The 26,643-nt window shown below is 35.3% G+C and overlaps 4 protein-coding genes across 6 annotated transcripts; 3 read left to right on the top strand and 1 right to left on the bottom strand.

Annotated features, from left to right (window-relative positions):
• Positions 1 to 1,390: 1,390 nt before the first annotated feature.
• On the top strand, positions 1,391 to 5,393 carry LOC102626117 (uncharacterized). Its single transcript, XM_006482665.4, has 3 exons — positions 1,391 to 2,029; positions 2,605 to 2,755; positions 3,356 to 5,393. The coding sequence occupies exons 2-3, from the start codon at positions 2,611 to 2,613 to the stop codon at positions 4,501 to 4,503; spliced, it is 1,293 nt and encodes a 430-aa protein (XP_006482728.1). The 5' UTR covers positions 1,391 to 2,029; positions 2,605 to 2,610; the 3' UTR covers positions 4,504 to 5,393.
• Positions 5,394 to 6,386: 993 nt separating this feature from the next.
• On the top strand, positions 6,387 to 9,255 carry LOC102616805 (uncharacterized). Its single transcript, XM_006482722.4, has one exon. The coding sequence runs from the start codon at positions 7,466 to 7,468 to the stop codon at positions 8,942 to 8,944; it is 1,479 nt and encodes a 492-aa protein (XP_006482785.1). The 5' UTR covers positions 6,387 to 7,465; the 3' UTR covers positions 8,945 to 9,255.
• A 914-nt stretch (positions 9,256 to 10,169) lies between these two features.
• LOC102625638 (alpha-1,4 glucan phosphorylase L isozyme, chloroplastic/amyloplastic) lies at positions 10,170 to 16,839 on the bottom strand. The gene is made up of 15 exons (XM_006482663.4): positions 16,505 to 16,839; positions 15,549 to 15,787; positions 15,343 to 15,444; positions 14,876 to 15,052; positions 14,423 to 14,698; positions 13,791 to 14,062; positions 13,207 to 13,324; positions 12,632 to 13,123; positions 12,345 to 12,497; positions 12,006 to 12,134; positions 11,402 to 11,638; positions 11,172 to 11,248; positions 10,907 to 11,093; positions 10,592 to 10,792; positions 10,170 to 10,495 (listed from the first exon to the last, which is right to left on the bottom strand). The coding sequence occupies exons 1-15, from the start codon at positions 16,731 to 16,733 to the stop codon at positions 10,379 to 10,381; spliced, it is 3,006 nt and encodes a 1,001-aa protein (XP_006482726.1). The 5' UTR covers positions 16,734 to 16,839; the 3' UTR covers positions 10,170 to 10,378.
• Positions 16,840 to 21,219: 4,380 nt separating this feature from the next.
• On the top strand, positions 21,220 to 25,377 carry LOC102625365 (uncharacterized). 3 transcript variants are annotated; one of them, XM_025099721.2, is made up of 10 exons: positions 21,220 to 21,522; positions 22,135 to 22,443; positions 22,653 to 22,736; positions 22,843 to 23,337; positions 23,439 to 23,574; positions 23,700 to 23,862; positions 23,964 to 24,092; positions 24,466 to 24,660; positions 24,803 to 24,925; positions 25,034 to 25,377. In XM_025099721.2, exons 2-10 carry the CDS (start codon positions 22,161 to 22,163, stop codon positions 25,145 to 25,147), a joined length of 1,722 nt encoding a protein of 573 aa, XP_024955489.1. In that variant the 5' UTR covers positions 21,220 to 21,522; positions 22,135 to 22,160; the 3' UTR covers positions 25,148 to 25,377. The 3 variants fall into 3 exon arrangements, with proteins under 3 accessions (XP_024955489.1, XP_024955488.1, XP_006482725.1); XM_025099720.2 differs by having other exon boundaries at positions 22,118 to 22,443; XM_006482662.4 differs by lacking the exon at positions 21,220 to 21,522 and having other exon boundaries at positions 21,563 to 22,443.
• Positions 25,378 to 26,643: the final 1,266 nt, after the last annotated feature.

Here is a 26,643-nt window from a genome sequence, read left to right as displayed (position 1 = left end):
ATCGGTGATAAATTCTTCACTTGAAAATTAAAAAAAAATATTTTTTATTTATAAAATGAAAAAAAATTATTTGACTTTTGAGTGAGGTTTAATTAGAAATTGTTCTTTTATATAATTTTAATAGAGATTAAATTGTAAAATAATTAAAGAGATTTTAAGCGGTGTTAAGAGGGGGGGCAATAGTCTCACTCTTCTTAAAATTATAAGTTACTCTTTTCATTTAATATTAGAAATCTCTTTGAAAGTTAATTGTTGTTAAAACAATTAACAAAATATAAGTAAAAAAACTTTTTTTAAAAATACTCTTTTGCAGGTCATCTGAGACCACAAAATATTTGGCATTTTTTCAATTAGAAAATCATATGCTAAAATAAATTATAAAGTGACGAGAACTTCAACTTCTCGTAACAGTTTCATTATTTTATGGTCACTAGTGTTTTAAAAATATCTAGTTAATAGAATTTTTGTTTAATGAGAAGATGTCAATTATTTAATCTTACAAACACACATTTGAAGTTTATTTGACATTGCACCAAAAAATTAATTATTGTATAATTTTGTAGTCTATTTTTACAGTATATGAAATCTTTTGAGATTATGATTAGATAACAATGTAAAAATATTATATGATACATCAACGAAGAAAGTGATTTACCAGCGCCACTTGAGTTTAAACTTTGATTTTTTAGTCTAAAATCTTATTATGGAAACATTTTCAGTTTGCCTAACAAAATGTAAAACCCTTTTCATCCCTACGGCTTTTTATCATTTGACTTGATTTTCGTTCTTCAATCTCGTTATGGGCACGAGCGTGCCTTTGGTCCAATGAGAGAAGTCTTGCACTTACAATGTTAAGTGCAAGGGTTCGAGTCTCCATAAGAGCATTATGGAAGTTAGTTTCAGTTTTCCCTCAATTATCAACTAATTGAGTGGAGACAACATCTCTCTTATGAAATGTGAGTAAAGTAGACACCCCTCGAATATTAGAGAGAGTTTAAAGTATTTGAGCAAATATTTCAATGAGTTAATGTATGACAGTAGTCCCAATTAAAAAAAAAATCACACCCCTCAAATATTAAAAAAAATTTAAAATATTTGAGTAAATATTTTAGTGAGCTAATGTATGACGGTAGTCCCAATTAAAAAAAAAATCTCATTATGGCCAGGGGAACATTCCTTAAACAGAAATGTGAACTGCCAAAATAATAAAAAAAAAGAAAAAGAAAAGAACTTGGGATTTTCAAAGAAATAGATTTTTATGACTTCTTTTGCACATGGCACAGTTGTGTACACCCACGTGGCAACAAGACACTGCCCCACCTCCACTGAGTTTGTTGCATCAAATTCACCAGACAGAATCATTTGCACATTCCAGGAATCATAAAGGCATAAAAGACATCATGTAATTTCCTACAGGATACTTACCCCTTTCCGTAATTTCGCAATCCAGTTCTTTAGATTCACCAAACGCGGCCTATAAATTGTGCCCTAACTTTACCCACTTCGGTGACCGATTTCGCACTTCAAATTCTTCATTTGGGTTCCTAAATTCTTAAGATTTCATTCATTTCATCGTCAAATTCCACCAGTTTCGTTCAATTTGATCTCTTCTCTATCGATCGATCCCGATATCTTCATTATCTGTTCCTTGTTTTCGATTCTAGGGTTAGGGTTTTTGAAACTTTTGTAAAAAATAATTGATTCGTATAGGTTTCTGTTCGATTTGTAAATTTAAGCATATAATCTTGCTTTTCGCTGTTTAAATTCATCTGGGTGGACTCAATTTTTTGGATTTATAGAAATTTATAACTTTTTTGGATTATTGAAATTTTTTTTGTTTTAAATTTTACAGTGATTCCGGGGGTAATTTTTTAATTCGTTTTTCCAGAATACTTATTTTTAAATATTCAATTAACAGGGATCTAGATTTCGTCCTTCTGTAAATTAGGGTTATTCTTTATTTATTTATTTAATTCATTCCCTTGTTGTTATTATAATATCCCTGCGAGCCCGAGGGAAGATTTTGTAGGTAAGAAATGGCTCCTGTAGCTTTGTGTGTGTATGTATATATATTTAATTTTTTACCATTATGAATTTGTTTATATGTGTTTGTTGTGATAAGTTGTCGCTTCTAGTTGTCGGCGCATTGAATTGCATATTTGGATGCTTTAATAGTTACATATCATGCATTTTGCAATTTGCATTGCTATATGGGTAGTTTATCAAGTAATATTGGGGTTTATGTCTGCACTAAGAGCTAATTTCTTTTACAAGAGTAGAAATGGCATTAAGGTCAATAGAACTGGAATTAGAGAGCTTATAGGATGTTCCTGCCTTTTCTTTAACTAAGCTCAAAGGATGAGTGCTGATTAATGTTATGAAATGAGTATTTACTGGTTCATAATGGGGCATATGTATTTAATTAGGTACTTTATCATTCATAAAGGTGGATAGAATAACATGCTTTGTGCTGAAACTAGATATTACATTGAAAACTTGTTATCTTCCATAGTTGGAAACTACAAGGTCATATTTTTCAAATTACAGATATATAAAGCTTTGGATTTGATTTCTGAATCTTTTGAAAACAATTGTGACTTTCAGGGAGAAATGATTCACAAAAGACCTTTTCTTGATGAGGATTGTTTTGAGTTCCCTTGTAAGCACCCAAAACAATGGGAATGCACAAACTACCTTGCTCCAATGGTGCATATGAGTCCTCCTGCTGATGGTCATCAGAAACCTCAAACTTCAGGTAGTAAATTAATACCTGCATTTATACTTTTGGTGCATTACTGGGCAGGTGGATGGGATACATTTTGATTTATCTCTATTGCCTTTGTTATTTATGTGGAGGCTATGCTGCAGCTGTTTGCTAGAGTGACATGTTGCATCTCCATGATAGCTTTAGACTATTTGTGATCTTAGCTTTTTTTTCCCCCCCTCCAATTGGACAACTTACATATGTTTGCTGTCCTCTGGAAGGATTTGATTTGTTTCACTCAGACTTGCATGCTTTTGCTTTGTGGTAAACAAAGCAGACTTACAAAGCTATTGTTATCTGTCAATAATAGGGAGAACTCATCCAATGCGGACTTTGCTTTATTGATATTTTATTTTCATGTTGCTAATATTCTGGAATTTAAAGTTCTGGTAAATCAATTGCTATATGTTCTGACCATTAACTTCTGCATGTTTGGTGATGGGGTTGAACAACTAAATTGATGTTCTCTATAAATACATACATTGCTTAAATTGCAATGGGATATACATGCACATGCTTCATGAATTTAATATGATGTGGAGATGTTAAATCTTGGTAAGCTTTTGTGACTAACCTAGCTTCATTATGAAGATGGTGATGGTGAGCAGAACATCAACAGATGTCGAGATCAAGGAAGGTTTCTGTTTGGACCAGTTGCAGAAGTTTCAAATGGGACTGAAAAGGAATTTGAAATAGGTTCTGACTGCATTTCTCCGTTATTTTGGGCAAATGGCCTCTTTGCTGAAGGAGATGCTAATTCAGAGGAGGTTTACCTCTCCCTTTTCCCAGAATATTTTGCAACTGAACACCAGATAAGGACTTTTCTTCAATCTGATGAGATTTACTCGTCTCATCTCGATCATCCCCCTGTGAAGTCAGTTTCAATTGGTCCTGAGTATCAAGCTGATGTTCCAGAATGGTGCCTGCAGGGTTCAAAGAACTCTCTTGCTCATCTAGATGGGTCTGATCATCAAGTTAGACTTGAACGATTGTCGGGTTCTTGCCTTGTGGTTGATGACGTTCAGGGGGAGAAGCTGTTGGGTACTTGTGTCGTATCAATGCCTGATTCTGCACCATCTGCAAATTATTACTCTCAAAGCTTGGTAACCAGAAATGACTGTGAATGCCTTGATAAGGGTTCTATTAGATGTGTGAGACAACATGTCATGGAAGCTAGAGAGAAACTTAGGGTGAATCTTGGCCATAAGATATTTGAGGAATTAGGCTTCCATGAGATGGGAGAAGAGGTATCAAAGAACTGGACTAAAGAGGAAGAGAACAAATTCCATGAGGTCGTCTCTTCTTACCCTGTATCAATGGGGAAGAACTTCTGGGACCATCTTTCATTGGTTTTTCCCTCCCGGACAAAGAATGAACTCGTCAGCTATTATTTTAATGTCTTTATTCTCCAGAAACGTGCTGAGCAGAACAGATTTGACCCACTAAACATTGATAGTGATGATGATGAGTGGCAAAGATGTGACCTTGGAGCAGCAGAGGAAGATGAGGAGTCTGGTGTGGAATTTTTATCTAATCGAGGTGTTTCTGCTTATCAGCAGGATGATCATGTAGAGAATTGCCAAGATGATACAGAGGGTGGCTACTTGATAGATGATTGTAAAAATGATGCAAATGTAGTCCATACAGTTGCGACTGATGAAGAGGAGGATGGAGATGTTGATGATGTACCAGAACCACATGTTAGGGACTTATTTAGTCATTCTAGCACTGACACTTGAGTTACAGCTTTTGTGTAACACTCAGAGCAGTAAGTGTGGGAATTAATTTCTTTGAGATGATTTGTGGACGTCATACGAGTATCAGCTAGACAATGTTGATTGCTGAGCTCCACATGATACAAGGACTGATGCAAAGCAGTACCCCTATCAAGAGGGATGTGTTTGAAGGGGTGGATGTTATTGTTTGATTGAGACAGACAGTCAGCATTGTAGAACTGTGTAATGGTGAAGCTCATTACTAATACAAGGTTGGCAATACTAGGTGAAGGAATTGATTTTTACTCAAGTGTGAATGAAGTGATATATAGCGAGGAAAAGAATGAGGATGTAAAGGTTTTGATACTAGCGGTAGTTTAGTTATTGATCATGGCCAAACCAACTCAGTTTGGCCTTTGTCAGCATAAATCTTCACATCCTTGGAGGGCTTGATGTGACTTCGAAGAAAATTGTCCGGACCTGACAAGTAACCAGAATGAAGAAGACAGATGATCTGGTTTTTTACTGGTAAATTTTGTTATTAATGAATGACGTCAAAATCTGTTGGCTTCTCAGAGGAATGCTCGTGGAATTCTGCCTTCAATCTGCTGCAATTATCTAGAGTCGTTGGTTTCTTATTACTTATCAAGATCAGGAGGACTTCACCACCAGAAATTTGGTGGGAAGTGGATATCAAAATTTATTGATTGACATCATTTTTTCATATTCCTGTATCTTTTCTTGCACTTGTTCTTTTATGGCAAGCATTAGCGGTGAGAGTATTATTTTGGGGTTAGCGGGGATGGCCTTGCTATGCTAGCCATTTTGATAGGAAGTGAATAAAATTTAAGTTGTATGCAATTTTAGTTTAGTTTTGTTTAATGGACAACTGAGCGCGATACATATGAACAGAAGCTAGCTGGTAGTGCTATTTAGGTCTTTTCGAGTGAGAAATCAACAAAATGAAGCTTGGTGCTGTCTGGGAAGTAAGAAAACGAAGGGAAGTTATAGAATTACAAAGGAAAAGTAAAGGGCAAGTCATATTTATTAATTAATTTATTCTTAAATCCAGATTCTTGCCTTTATTATTCTTTTAATAATAATAAAAAATAATAATTAACATTTTTTTTCTGTTTTAAAGTATTAGTTCTTACAATAAATAATTACATCTCTAAACCCTTTGAACAAGATGCTCAGAAAAGCAGATGCATCAAGACATGAGTGGTAATTATTATTATTATTATCGCTATTTTTGTGCTATATTATAGTCTTCCTCCTCCACGTCCGTACAAGAAAAGAAAATTTCTGTTATTTTTGGAGCTTTGCTCGTTAGTTGCATGTATAGCCAGCGTGATACCTGAACAAAGCTGGCCATGCCGTGCAGACGGTCGCAGATCCTGCAGTGTCCGGCCCCGGCCCCAGGCTGTGGCGTGCAATTGCATACCAAAAACTATAGCCAACAGCAATAGAAAACAAAAAGGAAGTGAAAATATAAATAAATATAGCAGCAAATTATGTTAGTTGCTTTGCTGCTAGTTGATACATATCTATGTATAATAATAAACTTAACTTCAAGAGGAATCATTATTAATTCCACTACTCGCTTCATCTCACAGCACTTCAATTGTTTCAAGGCAGCGTATGTTAAGTTAATTAAGAGACTCTTATTGATGATGAATGTTTTCAAGCTTTACCCATTTTCCCGCTATATATATAGTCCGAGTCTCTTTTGTCATTAGCTCTAATACATTACACTACGCGCGCGCGCGCTTCATGTAATAAAACACACATAGAGTTTACCTATTCTTGCATTGACCTTGACCAATAAAATAAAAATTACTTGGTCAGAGGTCTAACTCAAATTGATTTCGACTTTATTATTATTACTTTTGAAATTTCCACAAGTTTACCAACTTAATAAATAAATAAATAGGGGGATCTATAGCAGTAATTAATTGTTAGTCTTTCAAAGTCTGGTTAAGTCAGTCCTATACTGGAGCTTAAAAAAAAAAAAAAGCTAACTTGTGAAAAAACTGAAAGGGGGATGCGTCGATTCTTTAGCTCACTGCCAAAGTGCTAAAAGCTTTGGAACAGTTTGATTGGATGAGTCACTCAACCCATACCAAAATGAAAAGCTTTTTGATGAAGTAATAATAATGAGATCCATCATCCATCAAAAATGAGTACGTGGTGCTTTCATCACACCAAAATTGCGTTGCCATACTTGTATTAATTATGCTGCAGTTTTCAACTCATCATTGAAAGTGTTTTGATAATGATACGATGGTGCATTAATTATGTCCAAATTATATATATATATATATATAATAGTTATGTTCCGCCCTGGCAGAAGATTTCGATTTTGGCAAACTATTTAATGGAACTCAAATTAACTAATATTATACAATTTTTCATTAATTTTTCTCAAAAGCACTAAAATATTTTGATTGTTTTCCTAAACGCCCCCCCACCACAAAAAAAAAAAGAAAAAACAAAAACAAAAAGTGCGTTTGGCTCACAAATTAAATGTCATAAAAGAAAAAAAGTGTAGAGTTTGCATTTTTCATTTGCTTTCCATGCAAGCATTTCCCCTCATTTGATAGATAGCATCAAGTATCAAGAGACAGTTTGAGAGAGAGAAACGGATCTTCTCTCTCTCTCACTGTCAGTCTCAGTCTCTTTGTTCCTATTCCAGTGCTGTGGCTACTGCCAAAAAACAGAGTACTTATACAAACAATTTGTTTTTGGTTTTGGGGCGCAAACAAATTCCTTTTCTTTCTTGCCTATCAAGAATACAAAACAAAACTCCAATATGCGTTTCTATTTGATCACTTCAAACCCCAAGATTTTTGTATTTTTCGGTTGAAGTTTGATATTTTGTTTTTTGGGACTTGGGTTGTCGTTAATTCATCTGTTTCTTAAGCGTTCCTTTCATTTTCTCCAGAAAGTGGGATTTCTTTTGGTTGGTTTTATCAGCTGGGTTTCAATGGATTCAGCTAAAGGAGATGATGGGCACATTAGTTATGACCTAAGAGAAAACCCCAAGAAATCGTGGAAATTTTCAAGCTTTAATCACGCTGCTTCTGCTTCTGCTTCAACGCAAGAAAGCCAGTGCAAAGTTTGTGGTAAAGATTTCGAGTCACTGAAAGCACTTTATGGTCACATGAGGCATCACTCGAGGAGAGAAAGGGAAAGAATTCAATGCAAAGAATGTGGGAAAGCGCTTCTGTCTGCTAAGTCTCTTTCTAATCACATGAGGGTTCACTCTCAGAAGTTAAGGCCTTGTAATGAATCTGGAGCTGTGAAAAGCTTAGTTTTGAAGAAAAAGAGGTCAAAAAGAAAGAGGTACAATTTTATTGCAAGTTCTTCGATTTCTACCTTGAATGAATCTTTATCATCTGTTACTGAAATTGATCAAGAATTAGTGCAAACGGCTATATCTTTGATGATGTTATCTAGGGGTGTGCAGGATTGGGGTAAGTTCTGTTCTTCCAGTGAGTTTTCATGTAATGATTCTGTAACTATTGAGGTTAAATCATTTGGTAAGAAAAAGAGGCTTTTGACAAATAGGGCTGGTTGTTCTGTTTCTAATGGCAATGGGTGTTTGCTGAAGAAACCAAGACTTGAAAAGTTGGATTCTATTGTTTTGTATGAGAAGGAAGAAGATGAATGTCATGAAGTGGGTTCTGGAGCTGAGAGTGATGAGGGGAAGAAGGTGAAATTGGAAGTTTTTATTGAGAAGTTTTATGAGGAAGGTGAGTTTGAGATGCCTACGCTGGATGTTAAGCCTGGGTCGGTAGCAAGTGATGATGAGATTGGGAAAGAATCAAGTGGGGATTTGATGGAAGAAGATGGATTAGATGCAGAGGCTGGAAAAAGAATCATTACTTCAACTTCAAGCAAGAAAGTCGGTTTCAATGCATGTTATGCTGAATATGGGGGAGATTCCAGTAGCAAGGCAATGTGTAATGCTTCTGATTATGATGTTTTCGATGATCCTCAGAAGGAAAGTGAAATCAGGTGCCAGGCCTGCAACAAGATATTCTGCTCTCGCCGTGCACTTGGAGGGCATCAAAGGATGCATAGCGCCAAAAGAAGCTCCTTACCGGCAAAGACCACAATGTTTACTGAAACTGAGCCTGATTCCAAGCTTGTGAAACTTGAATGTATTGAGAATTTAACGCAGAGAGAAAACAAGGAGCACAAGTGCCGAATCTGCCTGAAGGTTTTTGCGACAGGCCAAGCATTGGGAGGTCACAAAAGGGCTCACCTTGTAAAGAACTTGGACAATATACTGCAAGATACTACTGTGGAGCAAGATTATTCTGATCTTAGCAATGATTTAGACCTTAATATCTCGAACACGCTTGAAGAAGAGGTTCATGGTGATGCTGGGTCTGAGCCATGGTTGGTTGAAAGTAAGCAGCACAAGCATGAGAGACTGCTGAGCATGATGGCCAGCTGAGACATATGAAGCCAGACCTAGGTGTAGTATTTTGTTACTTGAAGTATAGTTCATAAGATGGTAATAATACCCTTTGCTGGTTGGAGATTAAAACTGTTTTTACTGAACCTAGGTACTGCTCTCAAGCTTTAGTATCTTCAGACTTCAGCTATCATTTGCACTGGTAAGTCTCCATTATTGAACAAGTGGGGGCTTGCTCACACACTTTTTCATAGGAAAGTTTGATACTGTAGTAGGAAGTTTTCTCCTTTTACATTGTTGTTACAAAATGATCTATCAACATAATGGACAAGCGGATGCATTTTTCATTGATCTCGATATGTTGTTGATGTCCTATCATTGATCTTGATTTGAGTCATCAACTTTCTCTCATTCTTTTAGGCCAAAGCAAGCTCAAAGAACAAAACAGAAAGACTGGACCTTTGTGCTGGATTTCCTGGTGGTTGTTTTATGTCTGGTGACAATCGAAATTATTTAAATATCTGAGCTGAAAATGGCTGTTTGACACCTATCTTAAAAGTACCCGCATATCAAACCATTTTACTTTAGGGGAAATGACACCTGAACCCCTTAAAGTTTGTCACAGTAGATGGTTAGAGCCGGTCTTTTTCGAAATAGACAACTAAATCCGACTATTTACTGTTCTGCAAATTCACATCTAAACTACCATTCATTGGTAAATTTCATTTATTTGGATGAAATTTGGGACTTTACAGTGTATTAATCTTGTCGGTGTTATGGTACACTAATAATAATAGAACGGATGGGACTCATTAATAAAGGGTTTAAATGTCTATTTGAACTTCATAATTTAATAGGACCATTATTCATAGCGCCAATTTAAATCCGATGAATCATTATTAAGTGCGTCGTTTCGAGCCCCATAAATTTATCATATAATTTTATTTCCATCTAAATGTAAATTAGGGGTAAATATATTTTAGATCTCACCTCCAATTGGCCATAAATACACAGAATCTTTAAAAAAAAAAAAACCATAAGGTCCAAAGGTTATTTAATTTATTTTTCAAAAACGATAAACCTAGCTTACAATTACTTGAAGCAAATATGGCCCACTGAAAGACATTTATCTGGCACCACAACCGAATAGTAGGACGGCACTACAAAACATCTAAAATTTGATATGGAATAAAGATGAAGCCAAATCTTCTTATTTTTTTCGCAAGAAGAGCTTGGAAAGCGCACTACTTTTTTAGAAAGGTGGTGAAACAAGATTTTCAGTTCTTATTTATTTTATTCTCTTAATTACGTAATACAGTAATTATATTCATCGAAGATACATTTATTCACGGCTTTCATCCAGGGATCATAAGCATTTTGCTTTACATAGAACATATATCAACAGGATGCCATAAGTGATCAGAAAAGCCTGTGGTAGTCCCAACTCAAGTACTAGGAACAAGCATTACACAGTCACGGCAATTCGACGGGTATTATGTTCCATATGTCTCGGGCATATTCCTGAATCGTTCTGTCGCTGCTGAACTTGGATGAACCCGCTGTGTTCATGATCGACATTCTCGTCCATCTCTGCCATCAGTTACAGAATGTTAAATTGGGCACAGTTTTGTGGCTGCTACGCTTAAAAAGTGCAGCGATGACATGAAAAGGAATTATAGCACTCACCTTTTGATCGCAATATGCTTCATCAACCTTCTCTTGGCATTCCAAGTAACTAGGGAAATCTTTGCCCACGAGGAAATAATCTGCCTGGCCAAAACCTTCATTTCCTTCCAGTGATCCCATTAGTTCATCATAGTTGTAAGAACCAAAAACGCCAGATTTGACAAATTTCTTCACTTCTTCAAAACGTGCGTCGGGAACAAACTATGTAAGAGGCAGATAGGTTAGAATACAATGAGGGTGCTCAAAAGTTCGTTACAAACAGATCAAAACAGAGAGGGAAAAAAAATAACAAAAATAAAATGGCAATAAGCTTACTTTCCCCTCAGATCTTTCTTTTCTCAATCCTGCAATCTCGTGGGCTCTAGCACCAAATAGGAAAAAGTTCTCCTCTCCAACCTCTTGCCGTATTTCAACATTGGCACCATCCAAGGTTCCAATCAAAATGCAACCATTCATTGCAAATTTCATGTTACTGGTACCACTAGCCTCCATCCCGGCAGTACTACAGCAGCAGACAGAGAGAATGTAAGACAATCACCTAATGCCAACCTCTCAATTAAATAAGAAAATTGCAATATACCTGATGTGTTGTGAGAGCTCACTTGCAGGTATAAGCAATTCAGCCACACTTACATTGTAATCAGGGACAAAAATAACCTAAAAATAGGACAGAGGATAATATAATAACTCTAATTAGAGATACAACAAACTAATAGAAAGCACCACAAATAAATCAGATTTAAGTTACAAAGAAGCTCTTCCACATTCTCCTTACGGTTCATTAAAAGATATTCAGTGACAAAAGCATACCTTCAATAAGTCACCTATTTCAGGATCATGATTAACCGTGGCCCCAACATCTGTAATAAATTTCACAATTCTCTTGGCTTGCACATATGTAGCAAATGCTTTTCCTCCAAATATACAAACTCTTGGTACGAACTTGGCCTTCCTTTCTACTGCACTCATTTCTTTCATCTTTTTGTAGCGGTAAACAATTCCCAAGATATTCATCAATTGTCGCTTGTATTCATGGATGCGCTTCACCTAAAATTATGTTATCCAGTCTCAATTTATCAAATATAAAAATAAGTGTGATAGACAATCGGTGAGGAGTGAGGGAAAAAGGATAATCTATTCTTTTGTGTATAACCATCACAATAGTCCACATAAAAGAAAACTAATAAGCGTAAGCAAAGTAGGCAAATAATATTTCAAGTGCAGAGGTTGAAAGCCTTGTATCACAGATTCTTCTCAAATTATTCAACATTAGAACCCATCTAGCATTTTACGCCACTACAATCGGAGGTTCTCTACAGAATTCAAAATTATCAACTTTTTTGTATTTTATAAGAATTTTTGTAATGTAATCTAATGCTAAAATGGAACAAGATTAAATAGGAAGAAAATTAACCTGGATGTCAAACATTGCATCGGGGCTAACAGAATAGCCTGTTTTTTCTTTGATGAAAGACACAACCTTCATCTTGTTGTTCCTTTTTGCCGCCCTAAACTGAGATTGGAGATCCTCATTATCTGCAAACTATAAATAAACCACAATGCTTTAATCAGAGATATAGCAATAACCACAAAAAAGAATTAAAATATATCTTATTTTAAAAAAAATTAATAGAGTACTTCTGACAACAAAAGGATATCCTTGTCAATCTGTTTTCAGCAGTGGGAACATGTGATCCATTAATAAAGATAACTTGATGCATAAGAAAAGTGGATATGGTTGATTAGTGATTACCTTTCTTAACTCAGCCAACTTCCCAGTATTTGTGACCCAGTCTTCTGTGCCTAGCCAACTAGTTAAAATACTACTTAAATCTGGATTACAAAAACGGATCCACCTTCGTGGTGTGACCCCATTTGTTTTGTTTTGAAATTTCTCAGGCCATAACTGCCAAAAACCATAGCATAGAGATTGATATTAAGAGCATTCTTTGAGATAACAATAGCAAAAGAACTGAAAAACTTTAGTCTTCCTAAATATTATATATATATAATGGAAAAATAGAATTTCCAACATTTTACCTTATAAAATTCATTAAATACTTCATTTGTCACTATTTCGCTATGTATCTCAGCAACTCCATTTACTGCATGACTGCCCACAACACAGAGATTAGCCATACGGACTAATTGTGGTGGTTCTTGTACTGCCTCTGCTTCTTTTTCCTCTTCTAGGACGTCGTCTTCTTGTTCAGACTCTAATTCTTCATCAACCGGTCCACCTTCTTCGTCACAATTTTCAAGTTCATCATCAGGAACAACATCAGTACTTTCCTCTTCTAGGACGCCGTCTTCTTGTGCAGACTCTAATTCTTCATCAACCGGTCCACCTTCTTCGTCACAATTTTCAAGTTCATCATCAGGAACAACATCAGTACTTTCCTTGGTTTTAACAAACAAATCTGCAAAGGTGGCAGGCAAATCAACATTTTCTAGGATTCTCATTTCTTTCAGTCTTTTCTCCAGTAAATCGGGATCTGCTGTACCGTACTCTGAAACTATTGTGTGAACCAACTGGAAATATGAAATGGTAGAAATTAGAAGATGAGGACACCAAAAAGAGAAGGCTTTGATTTATTTTTGTATTCCAGAACTACCTCCTCATCAATCATTTCTATAATCTCCATGTGTCGAGGTAGCAATTTTTGCATAAGTTCAAAACTCCATTTCTCCAAAGCCTCTGGTAGAACAGTGTGGTTTGTGTATGCCACAGTCCTAGCACATAGGATGCAGCATGTGAGGGATATAAGTTGCACATAAGGTACTGAAAGAAGATATAACTTGAAGATATCTATGCTACTTCATGATTTTCACACTTGAGAAAAATTATGAGCTAGGCTGGCTGTATTGAATCCACAACAAGAAATAACAGCAAGCAAGGCACAAATGGCTAATTCTGGATGATGCACAAGCCAATGGAAAAAGAAAAAGAAAGCAGTCAATTTCAATAAATTATAAAATGTTTGGATAAATAAAGCACACCTATGAAGAAATAAGAAATGTCAAACATTGGATCACATTCACTAAACTCATCATGATTTTTTCTAATTTCAGTTATCCTTAAAACATAAACTACACTTCAGAAGAGTCTATTTCCACTTGTTCAAACATAAATCAAAAACAGAAGACAGTAAAATGAATCATCGATGCACATACACAGGAAAATAATAGTAGGAGTTACCTCTGTGTGATATTCCAGGCTTCCTTCCAGCTTAAACCTTTCAAATCTATCAAAATTCTAATCAGCTCAGGGATGCAAAGAGTAGGGTGAGTATCATTCATTTGAACAGCAACTTTCTCAGGAAATTCTTCCCAGTTTACATTTGCACCAGATCTTTTCTCAAAACGTGCAATGATATCTTGGAGAGAAGCAGAGCATAGGGTGTATTGTTGTTTTAAACGTAGGACCTTGCCCTCAACTGATTCATCCCCAGGGTATAGTATATAGCAAATCTGATAGCAAAGAAAACGTTATAAAGACACTCCTTTTACCAGTTGCACCAACATAAAGGTAAAAAAAATGAAGAAAATGTACCAAAGAGAGCAAAACAGAATTAGACCCTATAATTTGTGAATGACTGCTTTTTCGAGTACCAATACCCAACTTCATTATTTCAGTTTTTTATTTTACTTTATTTCTTTTTCTAGTCTAGAACTTTGGTGGTCCAGAAACTCTGGTATGAGTAAGGGCTCAAACAACATCTTTGCTGATTCAATTTGAGGAGATGTGCAGACAAGATAGTTAATAAAGTTCTAAAACAAGCACTCACGATAATTATAAGAAAATAAAAACAAGTACGACTGTACAGGAACCTTTTCAGCATTGGTTAGGGCTTCAGCTGCTTTGGTGTGATCTCCAGCATTAAAAGCAGATAGATCAAAATCTTCCGAAGGAACCATAGTAGACCAAAGTCGCAGGTTGATTGTGGTTTTAGTTTTATACCCAGGTATAGGGATATCATATGCAACAGCTTTTATATCTTCTCCTCCAATCCAGTGACTTTTCCCATCTGATCCAGGAACAATTTTGCCATAAAATTTTACTGGGTATGAAACATCATTTCTCTCTATTTCCCAGGGATTTCCCAACTACAAGAATAACACCAAATTCAAATAAAAAAATTTAGTCAACCACAATAGAGAGAGACAGTTTAAATTGTAATAAAAAAAATAAAGTAACTAAAAAAATTCAATGACATAAAAATGCCTTCACAAGCACCACTGTACAACGAACCGGTTGAAGTTGAACAGAAAAGCAAGGGATACCTCAAGCCAATCTTCAGCAACTTCCTCTTGACCATCTTTTGTAATCCTCTGTTTAAATAACCCATACTTGTATCTAAGTCCATAACCCCATGCTGGGTAATTTAGTGTTGCCATAGAGTCCAGAAAACAGGAGGCAAGACGCCCAAGTCCCCCATTACCAAGTGCAGCATCCGGTTCCTATCATTAATTGACCAAAGAGCTTAGTCTCCACAACAGGTCTGGGCATGTATATACTCAAGCACACAGATTGACAAAATGAGCAATATCAAGTTCTCACCAAGCCAAGAGAGAAAAATGGTTGGTAATGGCTCTTCCCAACCACCCAAAGACTGGTATTCATCTCAATTCAACTATTTAATTAACTTGGTCATTTGAAATAATTTTATCTTGAAGGAAGAGGAATCCTTGACCAAGATCATATTTTTTCCAAGTTTATATTCAAGGAGAAACTTATAAAATAACTTCACCTGAGAAACCACATTTTCAAGACTCTGTCCAAGCTTGCTCAGAGCCTCTGCATAAGCACCAGTAAGCCCCAAATTTCCGATTGCATTCAACAGTGCTCTACCCTACAAAAAAAGAGGAAAACGATGAAACCAAAAATACTGAAAGTTGTAGGTTACAGAAATCAATGTATCACTAGAGGGAGTCCATTCAGGAGATCATGACAGACCTGCAGAAACTCCATTGATAAATAATAAGCCTGCTTCACATTCAACCTCTCATAGTACTCGTACGTGGAATTCCAGTTAATTATGAGAGAATCACGAACACTTTGTGCAGTAGCAAAGAAAGCCTTTGGAAGTTCAAATTTCTCAGGAGAAAATAAAGGAGTGAACTCTGCATGATATTGGATACTTGAAGCAACAGAGGCAGTATCTGGACCAGATGAATTCTGAGAACTTGAAGTGTCTAAAATCAAAGTGCCATCCAAACAACAGGATAAGTATCAAATATATTGACCACAGCAATTTAAAAAAAAAAATGTCACCTCATTCAGAAGATACAGAGAACAAGACTTTCATCATTATGATATCACCTTGCAGATTCTAAGCCTGCAATTGACTTCGAATGTGCTAAAATCATAAATGCAAGCTTCTACTAAGCAAAATTCAAGCTTATAAATTATTATTTGATATTTTTATAAGCTCAGGAGGATCCTAATCCTTTTTGTTTACTTCATGGAGCTAAACCGACTCCTCCATCATGTAGCATTGGCGTCACAATGCTACTGATAGAAAAAAGCTACATTTCTATTTTCTAAATGACCAATCACACGTTGCCATATCAGTATCAAAAAAGGATCCGGACGCACTTAGCTTCTCAACATAACAAAAAAAGAAAAAAAGAAAGAAAAGAAAAGCTAGCTTAATTAGATGAATCTCAATCAATTTTGAGGAGCAAGACAGAGCTATTATCACCAAAATAAAGCATAACTTTTTCCTTTTTTTTTTCTTTTCGATATATTTCACCCAATAGTGGGTCCCAATCCTTTCTCAATGCTGACATAGCAATAATATGATCATCACTTCCTATAATCACATTTAAAAAAAAAAAACACTTGTTCATAATAAGATTTAAGATTTTTAGAAACAAATAAAATTTAAAAAAAAGGGAAAGAAATCGGACCTTCTTCAGTAACGCGATCTTTGATTTTCGGCGACGGCTGACTGGAGACACATTTGATGCAAAACGACGTCGTTGGAGGACGAGAGTTGAAGGTTCGGATCAGCAGAAGCTTCTGCTTCGACGTTCTGTTTCTGGAACCGAATTCAATGAATCTAGAAAGAGAGCTAGTGCACTGCACCAACGCTTCCGAAGGTCGGGTCGACATTGAAGAAAATTGCGAAACTGCCATTCTCTCTTTCACTCTGGGATCACAGTTTCAGTGAGCGAGTGTGAAGTGAAACTGACTGACACTGAATGAATATAAGTGAGGGGGTGAGTGAGTGAGCGATTGACTTTTCTTATCTCAGCTCGATGATTAACTTATTTAAATATGTTCGGGTATGGATTCCCTGCATTAGGAAATTACCGCACCACTCATTTCACCCGCAGTGTCGTGCCACGTCGACAAGAGAGGCTAATCTCTTATGAGGTGTCTCCTAGTGAGTGGGACCGGACTGGCTTAGTGGAGTGATTCTAGGAGGTCTTGAACTGATATGAGCTAGTCAAATAGGGGTATTTTTTTGCTAGAAACGACACGTCGACAACATGACCCGGCGATGCCTGGTTGTTTTAACACCGTCCAGTTTGGAGCATATGATTGGTCGACGGAGAATCATCTGGTGCAGCCAGATCTATATTGTGTTTTCCACAACTCCGAATTGACTCCTAGATTTAATTTTTTAACTTAATCATGATTACTATATTAACCATTCTTTAGACAGCGCGCGATGATTACTTTTTCTCAAAAAATAGCAAATCTTCATTACAGATCTGGTGCATGCTATGTAATTTCCACTAAATTGTGGCGATATTACATTTTATATCCCAAGTTGGCTCATTGCACCATCAAAAAAATTAATGTAAAATGGAAAAGAAGAACAACTTTGGAAAATTAACTAGCCCGTGTGAGTGGTTATGGTTTAATTAAGATGCAATTGTTGAAACGATGAAACGAACAAGGTATCACTTACAATATTATTATTATTATTATTATTATTATTATTATTATATGTGATGTGATAAATAAATGAAACATTGAATTTCCCGTATTGTTAATAAAACATCAACCAAAATGGAAAAGATGACAGCAAAAACGATCAGAAGATCGATCTTTTACTTTCCTGAAACACTTCCATTGCCGCTCATCGACACCACTTCTTCTTTTGCCTCCCTTCTCAGCTTCTGCGCTCTTAACAAAACCACTTGTCAATTCTCCTCAAACAACTTTTATTATCTATCTTTTTACTCTTCGATTTTACACCATCTTCATTTCTCGTTGCTGATTTAATTCACCAGAAACCATCTAGCTATTTCGTCGCCTTTTTTCTACTCTTTTAACTTTTCTCTGCAATTCAGTCCCATTAGTCACCATTAATTAATGTGATTATTTCTGCGATTTTCGCTCCACTTGCTAGCATTATTTTATTTTCTTTCTTGTCCAACACTCTATTTATAGGCAACTTAGCGTTGGCAGTCTCAGGAATTGACACTTCGCGCAAAGGGTGCGCAGCAATTTACAAAGCTTGTGTGCTAGTACTGCCTATAAAGGGCACACGTTACTCAATGGCTCTACTGCTGCTAGTTCTGCTCACAAATTTGTACTTACTTGTCATTGAAGCCTTGTTTCACTAAGATTACACAATTTTCTTGGGAGATTTGATGCACATGTTGTTCTAGAGGGAATGTTGATTGCGTGGTTCCATATTCTCTTATTGTTGCCTGTTGTGAATCAAGCTTTGTGGAGAATCAAAGTGATCAAAGAAATGATGTTGTGATGGTTTAAGAAAATTAAAGGAGTCTTAGAATATGATGATCTTGAGTTGATGACTCCTCTCAGCCCAGGGCTATGATGACTCTAGGCCCAACCATGTTGCCATAAGATAACTTGATGTTGTAGCTATACCAACTCTCTATTACAAGGCAGTTAGAATATCATGAAAGGAAAATGCTGTGTGTCTAGAACATTGGGAGAAGACTGAGAGAAATCTCTCTCAATGTTGCATATAATTTTATTGTTAAAAAAATTAAAAAAAAAAAGTGGAAAATGATGAAAAAATTGAATCTATTCACGGTAATCATTTTCTCGCTTGGCATTGTAATAATTTTATATTGGCATTGTAGATATTTTTGTCATTTTTCACTTTTTTATTTTTTTAACAATGAAAAATGTTTACAATGATGAAAGGGAGAGAGAAGCGAAACGGCAACACCCGTTTCTCGCAGTCTTTCTCTCTAACATTCTAAATATTTAGCTTGACTCTATCTGAAATCTATCTATTATGGAGCAATCTGAATGTGAGTCCACAAATGCATATGAGAAAATTCGAACTTTCTTTCCAAAACTAATATAGAAATAGAAAGGAGTTATCACACGGCAACCAACTCCACTAGTAGTGACCGACCAACACAGCATAGAATTATTACATCTTTCTTAATTTACGACTCCGGGAATAATATTAGTTGTTGGATTCTCAGAAGATCCAAGAGAAGAGATACATCATCGAATATTACTTTTTTCAGGTCCATGGAAAGGAAGCTACCTGCTGGAAGTCAAGTTCTTAGTACACTGACATGCTAAATGCATTGAATAATAATAATCTATCCACCTTCAAACATTTGGATATTATTATATTTGAAGATCACCTCCTTTTGCATAGAAACCCATCAAATAAATCAAATGGAAGAAGAAAAGCAGACAAATCAGTTCGAAATAAATATATATCATCCAGCAACATTTTCCAGTTTCTCACTCACTGATCATACCACACAAACAAGATTCAATAATTCTTCATAATATCCACTTCTAAGCTTCCATGTGCCAATGCCTTGCATTTATCAAACACCAACCTAACTTTGTAAAATATGCGTGCAGTCACAATGCACCTAGAATCATCACTTTAAATCTTGTTCCCTATATACACGATACTAAAATGGCACCTGGGAGTTTGTTCCTGTTTCATATATATGTCAAAATTCTCAATAAATAACAGAGCTTCAAAAAGTGGAGCAAATTAATAAAAGCTAGAGGATGTATAATTAGCGCATACAGTAAACTTCTTTATAATGATACCCTATATAAGTGAATAATCTCTATTTAATCATAAGGAATTATGGTTTTAATTTGAGGAGGAATTTTAGAATATATTCAAGGTAGTTCAACCAACTAATTAATGCATATATGATATATGTAATTAAATTTAATATAACCACTACTTACATGATTGTTTGTCAAAATAAATACACACATGTCATAATTAGTACCATTTACTTATTATATGATTGATATAATACCTTTAATGTATTTTAGAATTTCTCCAATATGAGCTAATTATAAATAAGAATAAACTTCACATTGTAATAAGTTATATAAATTTTTTTCTAAAATTATTTGAGACAATGATTTATTGATTAGAATTTTAAAGTTACTTTGCATATATTCTTATTTATGTGAGATAAAGTACGTGTCATTACTTAATGATTTTTTTTTTTTAAATCTATTCTTATTTATGTGAGACATCTATTAGGACCACTTAAATTTGTAAGACTATTATGGCAACAATGCAGCTTTTATTGTTAATCAGATAACTTATTTTTGGAGTATTATTGGTGCACTATCTTAGACATTACAATGGCCTTGCTACAACCCTGCCCACCTTGTTCTTGAAAATTCGCATTACTCGAGTAATGAAAAATAAAAATTAAACACTTTTTGCTATCTAAAAATTAATATGCTCAGTTTTTGCTCCACGTAAAATATTTATTAACGAGGCTTGAATCTTAGATTTTTGTACTATTGCCATAGATCTTACACACCATTTGAATTGTTATGATGTGAGTGGATTTCGAAATTAAATAGATCTCATGAGTTGAATCATCTAATAATCATAAAAAGTTAGCTCTTAAAAAATAAATAAATAAATAAATATACGAATCAAATTATGCACTTAATAAACAATTATAATATATGCCAACTATGTGAATAAAGAATTAGACTATGAATTAGGATAATATATTGTTAAAAGATAATTTCATTATCGAGGAACAAAATAAGAATTGTCTAGGGTTTTCATTTTTGTTAACAAATAATTGCCCTCGAAAAAACCCTCCCTAACTAATTAATGATTTTGGAACCCATGAACTCTGTGATAATGAATTAATTAAGTGGTCATGATTTATTCATTAGAATTTAAAAACCTTTAATTAACTAATTAAATGGTTGATTGCTGATTTGACATACACATGTCACCTGGCCATTGACTTTGTAATCCCCCAAGAAAGTAATCTAGAGTGGAATTAACGGCTGAGATCATCAAATTCCCTCGAAAACTTAATACCAAATTTGTAGATCTGAATAAAATGAAGCAAAACAAAATAGAAAATTAAAAATAATAATAATAATAATTTTGCCGCGTAAATTAACAGAAATAACCATAACTAGATAAAAAGATTTAGAGGGAATTGGAAAAGAAAGAAAAACAGTTAATAGATTAACTGACAGAGAGATGACGTGTCACCCAAAAACAAATCACAAAAAAACTTTTGACAGCGAAATTTGGAACACGCAAAGCAAGCTAAACTCAGGGATGCATTCATTCATTCACTAATAAAAAACATTTTACCCAAACAAAACACAACCGAATTTGTTACTAAAAAGAAGGAAAAAAAAAAAAAAGAAAGAAAAAAAAAAAGAAAAGCAAAAGCACTAATTCATCTGTCATTCTTTCTTTCTTGCAAGTATAACAAAGAAACCAACAGTTAACGGGCGTTTTAGATACATTACCCGTTCTTCTTCATTTACAAGCCCCCTCTAAAAATCTCTTCATTAAATTCGTTACAGATCGCCTTGTGGCCCTTTTCGGTCCCGGATCCGCTTGTTCGGATCCGACCCGACCCTCTCTTTTGGTGAAGGAGAGAGACGGAGATTGAAAGAAAAAAAAAGGCTTCTTTTATTGTTTTTTTTTTTTAATATATACATTCAGGTTTGGTTTCTTTATCTCCCTCTCTTTTTTTTTTTTCCTCGGTGATATGTTTTCCGTTGTTGGTGTGTTCACTGTGTTCTTCTTTTCTGGGCTTGGCTTCACATTGTCTGTCATAAATTATAATGATTAATAATACTGCCTGCGTAATGCATGTTTCACCTTATAAGTTTTTTTTTATCCCTTTCATAGGCAGCTCTTTGTTCGCAAAATCGTGTTTCTTGCTTTCGTCTTCTTTTATCTCATCCATCGGGGACCCTTTTGGCAGTGTTTTGATTTTCTCTTCAAATTTTCCAAAATTTTCAAAGTCAATATGTAATTGTCAAAACAGCAGCTTCTATGAACTTTAACACAAACATTTTCTCATTTTCCTCTTCTTGACTTACTTTTTGTAATTTTCTAAACAATACTTGCCAAGGGACGTTGATTGGTCCAGTTTCTTACCTCAACTAATTGAATGATCTTTTCATCCAAGCCTGCAAGTTTAAATTTCAATTGATTTGCATGTTTCTCTCTGTTTATGATACCTACATTTGTACTCTTTCTTACTGGTACGTTTGTAAGGTTTAAATAGCTTCTCTAACGCAGAAATATTTAGTTATTTAATTTTAACAGGTTTCAGTTAATAAAAGTCCTGCATAATGGGCAGTTGTGTATCAACACCAGCAAGTAGGGTTAAAATAAGGCGAAGGCGCCATCACCGATCCTCCAAATGCCACCGGAAGATTATCAATTCAGGGCCTGATGGAACCAATAAGTTGAATAATGACCCAGGATCACGCGTAACAGATTTTGCTGTTAGCGAGTATGTACATTTGGATTTTGAGAAGGGTGCAACTACCACCTGCAGAAGATCTGAAGTCACCAATTCAGCATTCCATCTTACCCAAATGCAATGGCACCTTAGTCAAGTTGATGCAAATGGTATATAATTGTCTTATTCTTTTGTCCAATTTTGAGATATTTGGCGAATTATGTGCTGGCATACTTATCCTATGATGATTTAGATCTTTCCTTTTTTTTTAATCTGGACTTAATTTTTATAGGAGTCGCTGTCTTTCAGTTTCGTGGCCAAAAATATATGCCACCTTTGTCATAAAACTTGAAATTGACTGTAAAGTTTATATATGCAGTAATTTGTCAAGAGGATGCTTGGTTTGATTCGGTCAGTATTCTGGACTCTGACTCAGATGATGATTTCATTAGTGTGCACGGAGGTAACAAAAATCAACCTTTTTCTCAACTAGATTGGAACAATAAAACCAGCTATACCACAAATTTATAAATTTTTTCTCTTTTCTTTTTTATTCCCCCCTTGGATAGATGGTTTTCCGGTAGCAGGGAATCCAATTGGTAACATTTCAAGCAGCCATATGCTTCAGTATGAAAGTTCTTCATGCTTTATGGATGGCAAGGGCAAGTACGAAGAATACCATGAAAGTTATGTAAAGATAGATGGAGGTAAACCAGAAAAGTATTCAAGCAAAGATGAATTTAAGGGATCAAACAGGTCTGGAGTCATCAGCACCCAAGGTTATGACTTTTCGTGCTCGGGCAAGGCTGATGAAATTTGCAACAGGAGGAAGAAATTATTAGAACATTCTTATGGAAGCTTTAAGGGCTTCAAAGATGAGAAATGTAACTCTGAAGGGAAACCCTTAAAATTGGGCTTACATCGGTTGAATCCTTCTGTAAGTTTCAATGACAAGATTCTGAGTTCGGCAGCTTTAGGGCCACAGCCTCAAAGAAAGAAGTCAGCTGTTTTCCGTCTTTCTTTCAAGAGGAGATCATGTGATGGAGAAGAAACAACAGAGCAATGTGAGTATTCAAGTTCATATTCGCTTATGTGGCTCGAGTGTTTTCTATCTGAGTTTTCTTTTGTTAAGTACTGAACTGCAAATGAATTGACATACATGTAGGTACTTCAAAAAAATTCCTGTATCGTCCCAAGGCAGGATTTGTAATTCCATGCTCCACAGGAGAGAAGCTAACTCCAGGATGTTGGGCTGAAATTCCACCATCAACTTTTAAACTCCGTGGCGAGACATATTTCAAGTAAGCCAATTCACTTAATCTAGTGACTTTGAAATGAATTTGGAGGTTACATGCAATGAGTAGTTATCTTCTATGTATTTATGAGCATTGATGAGGATCTAACTATGTAATAATCAACTATATAGAGATAAACGCAAGTCTCCTGCACCAGATCACAGTCCATTCACCCCCATAGGTGTTGATTTATTTAATTGCCCAAGAAAGATAAATCACATTGCCCAACATCTTGAGCTTCCTTACCTCAAAGCTGATGGCAAGGTCCCTCCACTTTTAATTGTCAATATTCAGGTACCTATTTGTATAACAATTAGAAAAATAGGTTTTTGCTTGCAGATTTTTCAGTTAGCACAACCATCATATATCTAATCATTTCTTATCTCTGTTGGCAGTTGCCTGCTTATCCTGCTGCAATGTTCCTTGGAGATAGTGATGGCGAAGGGATGAGTCTCGTACTGTATTTCAAAGTCTCTGAGAACTTTGAGGAAGTAATCTCCCCCCAGTATCAAGAAAGTATCAAGGTAACGTCATTTTAAATGTCTTTAGATATAGCTAGTTCTCTTTGTTGTTTTGCACAAATGCTTTTTGTGTTCCCTACGGCCTCAGAAATTTTTTGCTGCTTTTACCATTGGCCAAAAGAAATGTATTAGTCAAAGCTACTATATAATTTCAGTATAATTGAATGGATTGAAAAGTTGAGGCCTTTCCATTTCAGTGTATTTTGTATTGACCATACTAATGTGTGCTAATATTCACTGATTCTCATATTTATGGCATAAATTGTTGAGACAGTTTCCAAGACTTCATTGGAGTGAATGTGACATTTACTGTTGATCTGCTTTTGGCTATTGAATTTAATCTTTCACTTCTCTCTAAAGGTTTGTTTTATGGCAGAAATTGGTTGAGGATGAAATGGAGAAGGTTAGAGGATTTGCAAAAGACTCAATTGTTCCTTTCAGAGAAAGACTAAAGATAATGGCCGGACTGGTTAATCCTGAGGATCTCAACATGAGCTCTGCTGAAAAGAAGCTTGTCAATGCTTATAATGAAAAACCAGTCCTCTCACGCCCCCAGCACGAATTCTATAAGGTACAGCACAGATTTCCCGTTATTCGGTCCTACCATTATGAGCTCCAAGTGTCATTCTACAGCCTTATGGACTGTGTGAAACATGTAAATCCTTTTTGTACATTCTAGTGCTCAACTACTGCAATGTTTCTATCTCTTGCAGGGCCCGAATTACTTTGAGATTGATCTGGACATTCACCGGTTCAGCTACATATCGAGGAAGGGATTTGAAGCATTCCGAGAACGTTTGGCAAATGGAATTCTTGATGTGGGCTTAACCATCCAGGTAAAAATAGATCAGTCGGTTCATTGCTTGCTTATGATATATGCCAAACACTTTAGCGCTGTAGGTCGAAATATTGCTAAACCCTTTTGTTTACATGCCATGAATCAGGCACAAAAGCCAGAGGAATTACCAGAGCAAGTACTCTGCTGTTTGAGGTTAAACAAGATTGATTTTGTTGATTATGGCCAAATACCCACACTAATGACCATTGGTGATGATTGAGAATTAATTGAGACGGCTGACACTCAATAACATCCACTCTTATCTCCCCCATGTAACAGAGGATCAAGGTGTTCAAGTGAACCTCCCTGTAATTTCAACTCTTTTAAGTAAATGAAAGGGAGTAGCGAAAGCTAGTTCCTTGTTACGAATATCTTAATTATAATGTTCTTTTAACTTTCTTTTAAAGCAATAACAAATTGCTCTATGTATTAATTATATTTTATTCTGTCTCTCTGTCTCTCTAATTAAGCCTTATAGCTTTGCATTTGTGCAGAGTCTGTACATGGTTTCTCAATCGAACTAGTTTCAGTTTCTCTTGGGTAGTAGATTATATTCTATAGATGTCCCCAGAAAAAAAAATATTTCAACATTAATATGAGACTTTTTTTTTGGGGAGATATTTTTGATAGCCATTAACTGTTTTCTTAATATTACCAGATTATAAATTCTATACTAACGCAGTAATTATTACTAACTTAATTTTGGAAAAAAATCCATATTATATACTTTACTTTCTAATTATGAAAGTACAAAAAAAATATTACATTTATAAATTAAAAATTGTAACCATTGTATGTTGGTATTGATATTTATAAAAGAAATTTCTTTCAAAATTTTCAAAGAAAGAAAGAATATATATATACACACACACACACACTTATTCTTAGATTCTAAATTAGATTTGAAATTATTCATGAAAAATTATTCTTTTAAACTTAGAAATAAAACCCTGACTAAATATTACCCCGATCCCTACGAAGGCCAAAGCTCACACCACATCGCAAACACGAACAAGCGTTAATGACATGAATCATGAAAAGATGACAGGACCATACTGCTAAATATAATAAACAACAGTGGTGGAAAAGGTAAAAGAAAGAAAAATAAGGGCATCCACTTGGAAATCATCAAGTTATAAATAGGGATGGAATGAGGGGGGCCAAACCTAAATGTGAAATTGCGCCTAAGGCCGAGCGCTTACCTCTTCAGCTAGAGGTGGCGTGGTATTCCACTGAGAGAGGGTATTTTTCAGGTGGCGTACGTTAGTGCGATGGGCGTACATTAAGCAAATTTTGGGGCTCCATGGCCGCTTTGCTGCTTTAGTGTTTGCAGCTAAAGCGAGGGGATTTGCCCTACATAAAATATCTTCTGCTTGTTTTTCTTTTTTCTTTTTTCTTTTTTTTCCGATAATTTAATTCTTTTTTTTTTCCCCTCAAAATGGATTCAGTTCCTCGTCAAGGTTGTGTAATTCTGAAGAGTAACTGGGGAAACTTCTGGTTTTGAATTTTGATATTTTGCCATTTTGTTATTAAATTTCGATCTTTTTTTTTTTGACAAAAATTAGGGTTTTTGGGAATGATACATACAGAGTTCAGGCTTTGAGGATTGTAAATTTTGTAAATAACTAAATAAAGCAGAATGAATACTAAATTAATTAATAAAAATAATACGCTGGAGAAGCAACCAATTTAAAATATTTGTCACAGAACAGTACA

Source organism: Citrus sinensis, chromosome 6 (assembly GCF_022201045.2).
Source record: "Citrus sinensis cultivar Valencia sweet orange chromosome 6, DVS_A1.0, whole genome shotgun sequence".
NCBI classification, from domain to species: Eukaryota; Viridiplantae; Streptophyta; class Magnoliopsida; order Sapindales; family Rutaceae; genus Citrus; species Citrus sinensis.
The sequence above is the reverse complement of the archived record's forward strand: the minus strand, read 5'-3'. Positions and strand labels throughout refer to the sequence as shown.

What these genes read in the sequence shown, in the direction of transcription:
- LOC102626117 (XM_006482665.4), top strand. Translation starts at nt 2,611, where the DNA reads ATGATTCACAAAAGACCTTTTCTTGATGAGGATTGTTTTGAGTTCCCT. An exon ending in TCAGAAACCTCAAACTTCAG is followed by an intron (nt 2,756 to 3,355) that starts GTAGTAAATTAA and finishes TTCATTATGAAG; the next exon opens with ATGGTGATGGTGAGCAGAAC.
- LOC102616805 (XM_006482722.4), top strand. Translation starts at nt 7,466, where the DNA reads ATGGATTCAGCTAAAGGAGATGATGGGCACATTAGTTATGACCTAAGA.
- LOC102625638 (XM_006482663.4), bottom strand. Translation starts at nt 16,733, where the DNA reads ATGGCAGTTTCGCAATTTTCTTCAATGTCGACCCGACCTTCGGAAGCG. An exon ending in TATTTAATGAATTTTATAAG is followed by an intron (nt 12,498 to 12,631) that starts GTAAAATGTTGG and finishes GGTTTTTGGCAG; the next exon opens with TTATGGCCTGAGAAATTTCA. An exon ending in AAATAGGTGACTTATTGAAG is followed by an intron (nt 11,249 to 11,401) that starts GTATGCTTTTGT and finishes TCCTATTTTTAG; the next exon opens with GTTATTTTTGTCCCTGATTA.
- LOC102625365 (XM_025099721.2), top strand. Translation starts at nt 22,161, where the DNA reads ATGGGCAGTTGTGTATCAACACCAGCAAGTAGGGTTAAAATAAGGCGA. An exon ending in AGAAGAAACAACAGAGCAAT is followed by an intron (nt 23,338 to 23,438) that starts GTGAGTATTCAA and finishes ACATACATGTAG; the next exon opens with GTACTTCAAAAAAATTCCTG. An exon ending in TTTTAATTGTCAATATTCAG is followed by an intron (nt 23,863 to 23,963) that starts GTACCTATTTGT and finishes CTCTGTTGGCAG; the next exon opens with TTGCCTGCTTATCCTGCTGC.